This window comes from Silene latifolia, chromosome 7 (assembly GCF_048544455.1).
Source record: "Silene latifolia isolate original U9 population chromosome 7, ASM4854445v1, whole genome shotgun sequence".
NCBI classification, from domain to species: domain Eukaryota; kingdom Viridiplantae; phylum Streptophyta; class Magnoliopsida; order Caryophyllales; family Caryophyllaceae; genus Silene; species Silene latifolia.
In genome coordinates, this window is record NC_133532.1 from 117,001,841 (window position 1) to 117,014,989 (window position 13,149).

At 38.8% G+C, this 13,149-nt stretch overlaps 1 protein-coding gene across 1 annotated transcript; it reads left to right on the top strand.

The window, feature by feature from the left end:
• The first annotated feature begins 543 nt into the window (after positions 1 to 543).
• LOC141591275 (mediator of RNA polymerase II transcription subunit 4-like) lies at positions 544 to 2,535 on the top strand. Its single transcript, XM_074411613.1, has one exon. The coding sequence runs from the start codon at positions 1,708 to 1,710 to the stop codon at positions 2,410 to 2,412; it is 705 nt and encodes a 234-aa protein (XP_074267714.1). The 5' UTR covers positions 544 to 1,707; the 3' UTR covers positions 2,413 to 2,535.
• Positions 2,536 to 13,149: the final 10,614 nt, after the last annotated feature.

Genomic DNA, 13,149 nt, shown 5'->3' on the forward strand with positions numbered 1-13,149 from the left:
TAATCGTGGCTTACTAGCATACCTACTAATCTCTTCAAGTAAGATGGGCCAAAAATTATACTGATTTAACATAGGCCGAAAACTCAAAATTTCGCTACAACTCCTCACCAATCCAGCGATTGAACTTTTATCATATAACTCCATGCAATCGATCTTAAACAACTTTAAATTTATAAGCAACAACTTTCATTTCATAATCAGGTAACCCAAGACAGAAAAAAGTGAATAATGTCAAAGATATCGCCTTTCAGATTGAAGATGTCAAACAATTAACAAACAACAAAGTTTAAGACATAATCGACATATAAAGTTACATATTAAGTAAAAATACAAACTTTAGCACGGGGTATATATCATTTGTTTGATTTTGATTTTAGTGAAAAAATGAGGAAAGAGACGCCAATTATTTGATGACAAGTGTAATAAATTGAATGTGGAGGATCAAATGCGATCAAAGGCATTCCCATGATAGGAAGACAAACAACCGATCGAGAGGCCCAAAATGAAATAGCAAACAAATAACGGGATTGAGAGGAGTATCTAGATTCCAAATCACTATTTTCAAAGCTTGAATTAAGCAAAGTTACAAACTTTGACATTGAAAACATACAAACGCCAAAAAATTAGCCAAATTTACAACAACAAAAGCAAAAACAGTAAAGCTGAATTGAATAAGATGTAACACATACCTGAGTAATAAATTACAAGGGGCGATTATCAGATGCCCCCAATTGATGACATACAATCCAATAATTTTAATTTGGATGAAAGATGGAAGTTTTATTTTCAGAACTACACAGATGAAAAATAAAATAAAAAAATGTGAAAATTGTTACTAATCACCTAACATTCACCGTATTTTACAAACTACCACCTAGTATTTCGTTTCCGCGAAAGTGGTAATTAGGCCCCTTAACTTTGTTCAATTGTGAAATTAGGCCCCATAAGTTTTATTTGGAGCAATCAAGCCCCTTAACTTTCACCAAAAGTGACATTCAACCCCATTTTTATAGTTTTCACCAAATTCTTATATTAAAACGAGTTCGTTGATATTAGTCATATTACTATTATTAGAGTATTAGGTAAGCAAATGAGTAAGACCGTCTTAGCTTAAGAAAAATATGATCATTTGGCACACTTTAGAAAAAAACCCAAAAAAAAAAATAGTACTTTTAGAAAACAAGTGTACAAAATACTACCGAAAATTTCCTAATTTTAGCCGAAAATTTCCTAATAAAAAAATATTTCCTAATTCTAATGGAAAAGTGGAATAGATTTCCTAAATTAAATATCCATATATCCATTATATAAACAAGAAGAAATTGGGTTATTTCAAGACCTTTATTTGATTTCGCCCAACTTTTCAAAGAGTACAACCAAGTTTCTCTATAGATTGCAAATTTGCGAGGGAGATCACTGAAGAACTAAAGATATAACGTCAACAAGTAAGTATTATACATCATACTTTGTTGTCTTGAATTGATGCTATTAAGTTAATTATACTTGATAATTCTTACTCTTTTAATATACTCCCTTCGTCCCAATCATTCGTCTACCCGTAAGTCATTGAAGGAATCTCGTGGTAGTAGTCGATGTTGATTCTTTCACGTGTAAAATTGTCTCATACCGTCATCATACTTGTATATGTTTTGGTGATTTTTCCTAATATAATATTCTTATTTCAGGTTTCTTTGGAGAATATTCAAAATGTTACAAATTGCAATCAAAGACGCCCCGATTCTTACCTTTACTAAGAAAATGAATGCGGCTGAGCGACTTCTCGACGTTCTTTTAGACGACTATGCTGATTATCGCCGCCCTAAGCGATCAAAGCTAGAAGATATTGGTAACTCGGCTTTGAAAGTATCAGATATCATCCGGTATGCTCAGAAGATGAGCTATACAACCTTCGCACCACCCGAGTTTGGTGCTGGGGGACCACTACGAGGCGCTCTTCCACCGGCTCCACAAGAGGATCAGATGCGGGCCTCCCAACTGTACACTTTCGCCAATCTCGATGTGGGCCTACCTAAAATGGCCGAGGATATCGAACCCCTCATGGAGATCCCTACTATACCCGAACCTAATACAATGGGTCTCCCCCCAAATTTCCCGGTTTCTGTTCCAGCTGGATGGCAACCAGGTATGCCGGTGGAGTTACCCAGAGATTTACCTTTGCCGCCTCGTGGATGGAAGCCGGGGGATCCCATCACATTGCCACCAATGGAATCAGCTCCATTGTTATCTCCTAACAATGTACACTACCAGCAACAACAACAACGTCCTCCTGGAAGAGCATGTGATGAAGTTTTACATGTCAACAGGGTTGACATCAATATTCTTGGTGATGATGACAGTAGTAGTGATGAATATTCTACTTCTGAAGAAGATATCTCAGACGACGAGGATTAGCTACACTCGCGTTTTCGTGAATTTTAGTCGATAATTTCTAATTTGGTATCTAACATTTTGTAGAATTTATTGATGATATATTCCTTTTCATCAGCTTGTGTTTGTATATTTATATGAAGTCAGAAAGCAAGCAATGTCACATTTTTTCTTGCAGATTCGTGCATTTTCGGTAGAAAGAGATTAGAAATTAAAGTATTAATGGCTGATCTATTTTTTCATTCTTCAAGTTTGGATTGAACCAAACCAACACCAAATAACAAACGATGATATTTTAGCTTGACAAAACCTAGCTTACTTGATATGCCCGACATGATTTAGGAATTAGGATGTCATGAATCGGTTGGATCGGATTTTGCGAGATTAAAACCCAATCCACTTATTTAATGGATCGTGGGTTCATATCAAAACTTTAAAATCCACACTCGATCTGGTATATTATTTCCAAATTCATACCGATCCACAATATAATCCATAACTCGATCCCAAACAAAATTTGAGTTTATAAAATTAGATCTAATGTCCATGCGATGCAGGGTTGCATTGTAGTATTCTTTTTATAAGCGAAATGATTGAATGAAACAAGCTTTAGAATCTAAGGTGTATATAATACAAGTTCATAATATAAAACTAGTATAGTTCCCGTGCATTTATGCACGGTTTTGTTAGATGACTATATTAAAGATAAGAACGATTAATTTAGTAACTTTATTTGTAATTTAATAATAAAGTCTATTAAAAAATACTGTAGAACTTTAAATTGCCCCTTATCTCCTTATTCTTAAATTTGGAATTTAATATTTATGATCATTTATTAGTAAAAATAGAACTTTAAGGAAATGAATTTTTTTTATTTATGGTATGTTAATAAAATGAGGATGAGAGTGAAATCAATTATTGAGAAATGGGCCACTTATTAGAAGGTGAATACATAGGAGGGAAATTTGAGCGGGAAAATTTAGAGTTGTGTTATTCTTTTAGTATATAGAGGATGTTTCAATTAGTCTCATTATAGACGGATATATCCGTCTAAAGTGAAAAACAGGTCAAATATGCTTAAAGTGGTGATATTTTTGGGCCCCATCATGTAACTTGTTGTCTGTCTTATGCTTAAAGTGGGTGGATATTTGACCCGTCTATAACTATAAACGGATATCTCTCGTCTATAATGAGAATTTGTGAAAATGTTTATAGGTGAAATAAATTAGGTAAGTGAGCCAAATTGAGTGTGGATGATCAAATTGTTCATCATAGACATTTCTAAAATAGAAAGGTAAACAATTGAACACCCAAAATAAAATAGGTAAACAAATGATTGGAATGCAGGGAGTAACTTCTAATAATACCTTTAAGGGGCGTATGTTTCGCGCATGGGTATGAGTTTAGAATCAGGAATTATACTTGAGTGGTATTGGGTTGGAACTAGGGATGTCAATGGATCGGGTTCGGGTCGGGTGAAGCCTCATCCGTCATCCATCCGTCCTTTTAAAATCTCATCCAACCCGTCCGTCATCCGTGAAACATATCATCCGTCATCCATCCATCCATCATCCATGAATGAAACGGGTGGATCGGGTGATAAACGGGTGTTGTGTATTTATATATTTCAAGTTAAAAAAAGTGATGATTTTTTTTCTCTACAAAAATAAAGTTAGATAATTATTTTAGTTTAACTTTCTAGTGGTTAGGTTCACAAAATATTTATATTGAGAGTAGAAAAATATGAAAATTTAAATATTTTATATCTTAATAATGTGTTATATGTAAAAAAAATTAAATAAAAAATAATAAAATCGGGTGATGGATGGATGGCGGGTGGATGGCGGGTGGAATTTCTTCATCCAACCCATCCGTCATCCATCATCCGTTTCATCCGTCATCCATCCATCATCCATTTAAATCGGGTTTTCATCCATCTTTTAGGATCGGGTGGATCGGGTTTCGATGGATGCGGGTGAAATTGACATCCCTAGTTGGAACTTCATTCCTGATCTTTAGTGCTTGTTGATGTTGCACTGTGTTGTATTAAGGTAACAATTTTGCCTTACAATTGCCTCGAGTTTTGACATGTATGTTAGTTATACTGAAAATTCGATTTTATACCCCATTCTTATCTAATTATGTCGTAAAGATTTAAATGTTGTTTAATGATGTTAGGCATGGTCTCGAAATTTGGAAATTTTGTTTTAAAGTCCTCTTGAATTAATTGAGTAATAATACTTCAATTTCTATTAGTAATACTACGTATTGTCCTAAGTTGGTAATTCCGCCTTAAAATCTTGACCAAATCTTTGATTCCTTCTTTTATCTTAAACTTAGCTTAACGTTTATTTTTAGGCAATAATCCTTGTGAAGTTATGAGTATCACTGTAATAACATAGTTTAAATCGAAATTTCCGTTTTAAAAGTGGACCAATTTTTTTTTTTTTTGAGATTTCATGTGTACATCCCTAAATGTTGATTTTTATATTTGAAACATGGCTTAATTGTCTCATAGTGCCTCAACCTTGTCAATGGTGAAATGTGTGGAAAATTATAATGTTGATGCTCAAATTCTGATTTTGTGCTTAATACTTGGTTTTATGGTGCCGCAAGCTTACAATTTTGTTAATAATACTATGTATGGTCTTAAGTCGAGAATCTCACCTTAAAATTTTGCCCAACATTTTTTGTTATACCATGGTGTATAAGATTAAGTTTTAAATTTTGTATTTGAAACATAGTTTCATTGTTTCGTAGCGTTGCAATGTTTGTTAATAATGTGTTGCTTTGCTTATATATGGATCAATGCTTTGTTTACCTTTTGGATCGTATAGTTTTGATGAGTAAAGACGTGTAGATATTTTGTTGAGTGGTAGTTTTCATGAGGGTAGTTGGACAAATGCTAATAATTTGTGATGAGTGGTTGTATTTGAGAGTTATGAGTGTGAAACATGTGTTTTATTGGGATTAATGTAAGTTTCGTTTGAGTTGGATTTGAATCTTGTAAGTGGTTTTAGTACTCAATACTTGATCTCCTTATGGTTCGACCTCAACTACCCTACTATATTAGCTTAATTGAATAAATTTTTTGATTGGGGGAGTACGACAAACCCCACTATCAGCTACATGGGTTAGTTGGGTTAAGTATGGTTCATGTGTGGCTAGGACATGGCTAGGCAAGTTTAGGATATGGGTTGGGTCATGGTTCATGGTGTTTGATGCGAGCTTGAATGCTTGGGTGGTATTAGGTGTGAACACGGGTAAGGAGAGGAAAAGAAGGAAGGAAGTTGCTGATAATGGGAGACCAACTCAAGACCCCGGGGGGGGGGATTAGGCTAAAATCATCTTCGAAAGTCGTGCAAAAAACAAAGCCCAAACTCGCCCAAAAATCGCATTACAAACGAGATTAAAAACCGCTTCAAATACTCGAAGTTTTGAATTAAATAAAGCGAAAAATAAAACCGTCAGACAAAAACATTTTGATTTTTCAAATCAAAATAAACAAACTTGAATTGAGACTCGAATAAAAGCTTTTAAAATAATTTATTACGTTAAATCATAAATAAAATCTTGAAACTCGAATTAAATTCAAAATCAAATGAAATAAATTTCATTTATTTCAAAAATCATCAGAATTATAAATAAATGAAATAAAAACATTAATTTTATAAATTATACAAAACATAGACATAATGAAATAAATAACTATTTATTTCAACCAAAGTCGTCGACGTAACTCTGATTTAAATCCATAAAACGTATCCATTTTATGAGCAGCATCATTGAAAACACGTCCTATCGTCATCGGTGGTTGGCGGACTTTCCGTAAATTTCAATACCGACAGGTACGGGTATCAACGGAAACATAAAAAAAAATCGTAAATCATTTATTTACAAAATCGGGTGGTTCCAACCCGACCTGATTGACCCGGCCCAAAAAGGCTGATCCCGAGCCGAAATTGACTCGAAATACAATCTCAAGTGTGACCCGAAACCCGAACTGACTAGACCGAACATGACCCGAGCCGTTGACCAGAATCGACCCGCTCGAATGATCGAGATCTACCCGAATATGAATCGACAAAGTATAACATTAGTTGATAAAAAAAAAGGCTTGAAATGACTTATTTTAAAGCACACTTAATATTATTTACGTTAAAAAAATAAAGAATAAATTATCAAAATTAAACCAAAAATAGGTAATAACACTAAACGTACTTCTTCTCTCTTGGTCATTGACCGAAAATGACCCAGACCCGAATAACATGACCCGCTTGACCCGAAAATGACCGGACCTGTAACAACCCGGATTATAAAACAAAGGAAAAACTTATATAAAGTAAATATCAGAGTACGATGCCGATAAAAAGGGTCAAGGTGGCGGAAACACCTGACCAATCCGGTTCGCTACTAAAATCCAAAACAAACTAATACATTATTCAAGGTTCTTAAAACATAAAGCAAAGTCCTAATTTATTATTCATCTCGCCGCATTTAACTTTCCAAAGCAAGATATCATCCAAAACAAACAACAATCGAACAACCGAGAACGGGTCGACAATCAGTCGGGAGTAACTAGATGCTCTCCCAGTCATGTTTACAACAATTGAATATAACTAACAATCAATAACAATTGTAATGCAAAACTAGTAAACATGTGAGACCATCTATATTCATGAAGACTCCACACAAACTTACCATCAAACCATGACATATTAGGACAACCACCTAATCAATAACTCCAAATTAAACCACATGAGACGACACATGACAACAACCCATGTTACGACGCCATGTAGAAACTTAGGACAATCAAACTCAAAGCAACCATAACCAAACCAAACAACCCTCAGAGCGTATAACGAACTGCCTCTGACTAATGGAGCGTATAACGAACTGCCTCCAACCACTAGAGCGTATAACGAATCGCCCTAGCTGCAAAACACAATGTATAGAATGAACGCGTTGTTAGAGCGTATAACGAATCGCTCTAACCACTAGAGCGTATAACGAATCGCTCTAGATATGGAGCGTATAACGAATCGCCTCCATAGTCGGTATGGACCGTATAACGAATCGCATCCACTGTGGACCGTATAACGAATCGCATCCACACTATGTGTAGCGTATAACCACCGCTACATGCCTAAGACCTGGCCAGACCTCTCGGTGAAACACAGAGCGTATAACGAACTGCCTCTGCTACACCGAACGACACTCGGGGAACAGAGCATATAACGAACTGCCTCTGTGTCACGGTCCGCTACTTTTGCCGGACCGTGGCGCGCACCCTTGCCCGTCTCAAGGCAAGATGCAAGCGACAAGGATCTTCGTACTAGTGAGGGATCGCCCACTAGCACGATACTCGGGTCTCGGGTCGGTGTGTGTCGGGAATCCTAGTCACGATTATCAAGTCCGGCACACGAAAGCAATAAAAGTAAGCAATACGATTATTGAAAGCAAGCAACAAGCAACAACAAGATTTTGGATGAGAAGCGGTTTTTCATTGACTAGCACCTCTCATAGAGGCAAATTTGATTATTTGGTCCTGGTAGCAGGATACATTGAATTTACAAGTTTAGTTCAGAATAGCGATATACCTATTTATGGAAACCTATTCTAAAACTACTATGAAAATACTTACTACAAATGTACAAGGAAAATGAAATTACATAAGCATAAAATAAATCTAAGGGTTCAAGTGTGCGGATCGTCACACTCTCCCCCACCTAATCTGTTGCCGCCCTCGGCAACACAAAAATCTCGAACGGCGCTTCAGTGAGACATCCTCGGTGAGCTATGGCCGTCCATGCTGCATTGTGGTTTGGCTTTCTCCTGAGTCCGGCTTGTAGATACTTCTCGGTCCACACCATGATCGGATTCATCGTCCCTTCAAGAATAGAGTACATTTCCTTGACGGCGAGACTCCCGAACATCATGTCCACCAAGTTTATCACTCGCCTCTGATCATTCTGGAAAGTCCAAGTCCTCGTTGCTCGAGCGGAAATCTTACGAGATCGTTCAAGGTGTTCGCTCCATCGCACCTTCACCTTGTCCATCACCACTTCAGTACCTGAATTCAAGGGTAAGTGAGTTCTCCAGGACGCCGAATCAGCATTTCGGCGTGGCCCCCTGATGGTACGAGGCCTTCTCTCTTGGGTCGACTGACCCGCAAACCAGGACGTCGATTCAGCACATCGACGCGGCCCCCTGATGGTACGAGGCCTTATCTCTTGGGTCGACTGACCCGCAAACCAGGACGTCGATTCAAAGACATCGACGCGGCCCCCGATGGTATGAGGCCTACTTCTTTGGGCATCTCGGCCCTCATTGTCTACTCCTCGGTGAGGGGGTAGACTCTTCTTTCGTCTCCCAGGCCACTTAGCATCGTAGTTAGCCTGGGTCTTGTTCGCCCTCGGCTCCACCGAACCTTTAGGCATTCTCCAAGGTCGCATCCCTTGTTTCGGCGTCGGTATCACCCTCATAGCCGAAATTCGATGCTGCCCTTTGTCTTCATCGCTGTCTACCGTCTTCACTACGATAGACCCCATTAGTAGCATCGATCCGTCACTCGGTTTCAATACCACCAATGCTTTTCAAAGAACGCATCCCGAGTACTAACTTGAAGTCATCCATGGAACGGTGGTGAAGTCGAGCTCCCCCGCCCACTCACCCACTTGGACCGCGACCTTCTTAGCCACTCCTTGGACGCGTCTCATTTTCCCATTGACCGCTTTAGGCAAACTGTTAGCATCCCGCAGAACTAGCCCCAACCGATCGCCTTCCTTTTTAGTAACAAAGTTGTGGGAGGCGCCCGAGTCGATCAAGGCTCGTGCTTGCTTCCCATTCACCATCAAGTCCACGTACATGAGCCCGTGGGATTTCTTGGCGGAGGAATCTTCGTACTTCCCCATCGCGCTGATCCTTTGAAGTGAGCCCATCCGTGGTTGGTCTTCACCATCACTCGAGTCTTCGTTACACTCTTGGTGATAGTCGGCCAACGCCCCATCAAGACGTTCTTGAGCCCCTTTCGGCATCTGCTTGAACATGGCATTGAACTCCGCTTTATTCGGACAATCGGCCATCTTGTGAGGACCCTTGCACACAAAACACGCGAACGGTCTCTTCGTTGTGGAAGCAGTAGAGTTTCCCGCCTTAGAAGACGAGCTTGAGGGCGAGTTTGTAGTGCTCGCCGATTGGGCTTGACTTCCTTGTGAGCGGAACCGACTGTTCCCAACTGAAATGGCGCTGTTTTGTGGCCTTTGTCCATTGTACCCACTTTGTGATGCACCCATATTCCCCGTTGGTGCCACAACTCTTGGTGCCTCTCGCTCTCCGTGAAAGTCGAGTAGGCGCTCCGCAGCCGATATGGCCGAAGACAGAGTTTTGGGATTCTGCCTCATGACCTCTTGTTGTGCCCACCTCTTCAACCCGTCAATGAATTCGAATGTCCTATCCGTCTCGGACATTTCGGTAATCTCGAGCATGCACGCTAAGAATTCCCTCACATATTCTCGGATTGACTTGGTGTGCTTGATTTCCTTCAACTTCTTCCGAGCAACAAACTCCGTGTTCTCGGGGTAGAAGTGATCCTTCAAGATCTTCTTAAAGTCGGCCCACGATGTCACCGTAATCGTGCCAGCATCGATTTCCTTGTACCTAGCCCTCCACCACATCTTGGCATCGTCGACTAGATACATGCTTGCAGTGACAACTTCCGCGTCTTCGTCGAGCCCACTTACTCGGAAGTATTGCTCCATATCGAAGATAAAGTTATCGACCGCTTTCGAATCCCTCGCCCCATCGTAGGCACGAGGTGGAGGTGCCTTCACCTTATGGCTCCCCACAGATTTCCCGTCATTGCCCACCGCTTTCACGAGCGTGGTGCAAGTGTTCTCTAACATCTCGACTTTTCGATGCAGATGATTGATCTCTTCCTCCCGATCGTCGGGGATCGCACCACTGATCGCTTGGATGCGGGTGTCCATCCCGTCCACCTTCGTCTCAAGGTCACAAACCGTCTTTTGCAACTCCTCGAGGCTCGCAGCCATCCGCATAACGATGCTCTCGAGTTTGGGAAGCTTGACGTCGATTGTGTCCATTAAGGCATCCACTCGGTCCTCGATTGTTTCGCCCATTTTCTCGATCTCGATGAACAAATGCGGCTTGCGTAAACCCGTCCAAGACCGGGCTCGATACCAAATGTCACGGTCCGCTACTTTTGCCGGACCGTGGCGCGCACCCTTGCCCGTCTCAAGGCAAGATGCAAGCGACAAGGATCTTCGTACTAGTGAGGGATCGCCCACTAGCACGATACTCGGGTCTCGGGTCGGTGTGTGTCGGGAATCCTAGTCACGATTATCAAGTCCGGCACACGAAAGCAATAAAAGTAAGCAATACGATTATTGAAAGCAAGCAACAAGCAACAACAAGCTTTTGGATGAGAAGCGGGTTTTCATTGACTAGCACCTCTCATAGAGGCAAATTTGATTATTTGGTCCTGGTAGCAGGATACATTGAATTTACAAGTTTAGTTCAGAATAGCGATATACCTATTTATGGAAACCTATTCTAAAACTACTATGAAAATACTTACTACAAATGTACAAGGAAAATGAAATTACATAAGCATAAAATAAATCTAAGGGTTCAAGTGTGCGGATCGTCACACTCTGCTACCCCCCCGACCATAGACCATAAGAATCCCCGAAGGGTAGCGTTTGTTCATTCCGATAGTATATAACTGATACTATCGTCATCTATACAACCAACCAAATAACAAGTACATAGTATAACTGACAGCACCAACAAAGCACGAATAACATCACGACTCAACTTATAGAACAGTATAACTGACTGTACTACTCATCATATGAATAGAGTAACCAAAGACATAAGCTAACATAATGTTATACTACAACTGGATATAACTCTACATATGAAGCAATTACTAATGATCAATGTTATAGTAACCTTAACCATAACATGAACTTTAGATGTGAGGTTATAGTAACCTCTACTATAACTTCAATACATATAACTTGAAGTTATACCTACCTCAACTATAACCTTGACACGAAACTCAAAGTTATACTAGTTCCAACCATAACCTTGAGCCATAAATCTCAGGGTATGTTAGTTCCAGCTATAACCTTAACTCGTACTTCAATGTTATAGTAGCTTCAGCCATAACTAGAGTAGCCACCCAAAGTTGTATTAACTTTAGCTATAACTCATGAATCATCATCAAGTTTATACTAGCTTTAGCTATAACTTTGGAGAGAACTCTTGGCCGCTTATCATGCCGCCACTAGGGTTTATTCGTAAACCCTAATTACGCACATGACACCCATAATAAACACATAAACAACATACGATATATATCTAATACATAAAAACATATACAAACATGCGAAAATATAGTTAACATGATAATAAACAATCATACATGTACCAATCATACAAAACAATCATTAAATCATATTAATTATATCAATTGGCATAAACACAATTAAAGAAAAACACCTAGTTACCTTATTAGCAATTAATGAAAACCTCCATAAAGAAAACGACCAACAAAGCCTTGTCTCCAACACGTGTCAACGTCCCGAAAACTGACACTAAAGAAAGGCACAAATCGAAACCCTTGAAAACGCCATGAAAACCCTTCTTCTTCTTTACCCATTAAAATAAGAGACTTTAAAGGTGGGTCTAAAGGCCCATACAAATAATTCTCATAAAAATATTTGGAGATACATATGTTGTAGAGATAAGAGCAAAGATTGTAAAAATATAATTTGTGTATAAGTTTGGAGGAAGGAAAGATATTCAACAATGGAGTCAAAGGGAGAAAAGAAGAACAAAAGAGATAAAAGGAGGGAGAAGGCGTGCGGCAGCTTTTCACGTAAGACCATCCCCAAGCAAAGGTCGCACTAATTAGGTCGCGACCCGGTTTTACTCTTAATCTCACCTTATTAATCTTGACCCACTTTCACCCTCCCAAGCAGAAGGTCACGACCTAGGTCATCAACTCAATCATTTCCCACTTTCCAACAATTTCAATCATTTCTCACATAATTACCCCACTAAAGCTTTTCTCATTTTTTCCAATTATCATATAATTTATATAACTTAATTTTATTTTCATAATTTCATAATTAATTTAATTGTAAAATAATAATTACGAGTAGATAATAAATATTTTATCTTTAATTCGGATATTAGTAAAAATATTAATTTAATTTTACCGCCGTATTTTAATGAAAATCTATTCAATGTAATAAATGTATTATTATTTTGAACAGCATAATCGAGTCAATATGATAACTTTAATACGGAGTATTAAACAAACTCCAAAATAAAACGAATCAATATGATAACTTTAATACGGAGTATTAAACTAACTCAAAAAAAAAAAAAAAAGTTTTAACGTGGTCAGACCACAAAGACACAGCAAACCAAACTAAAAATTAATCCCCTTTTCCCAAATTCATTGCCCCCCAACCCAGATGAACAAAGAATCCCAAAAACAATTTCTCAATAAAATCCCAAACAAACACATCAACATCACCATCATCGATCTTCAACATCAGCCGATCTTCGCCATCATCGATCTTCTATTTCTTAATCAATCAAACACTGTTAACATCTCCTATTCAGATCGTCTGACTCACGACCGTCATCTTGAACGATTACCATCACCGTCGTCGATCAACACCGTCTTCACCATCACCTTCACAACCCCATCAGGTAGCCATG

Coding starts and splice junctions, on each gene's coding strand:
- LOC141591275 (XM_074411613.1), top strand. CDS start 1,708: ATGTTACAAATTGCAATCAAAGACGCCCCGATTCTTACCTTTACTAAG.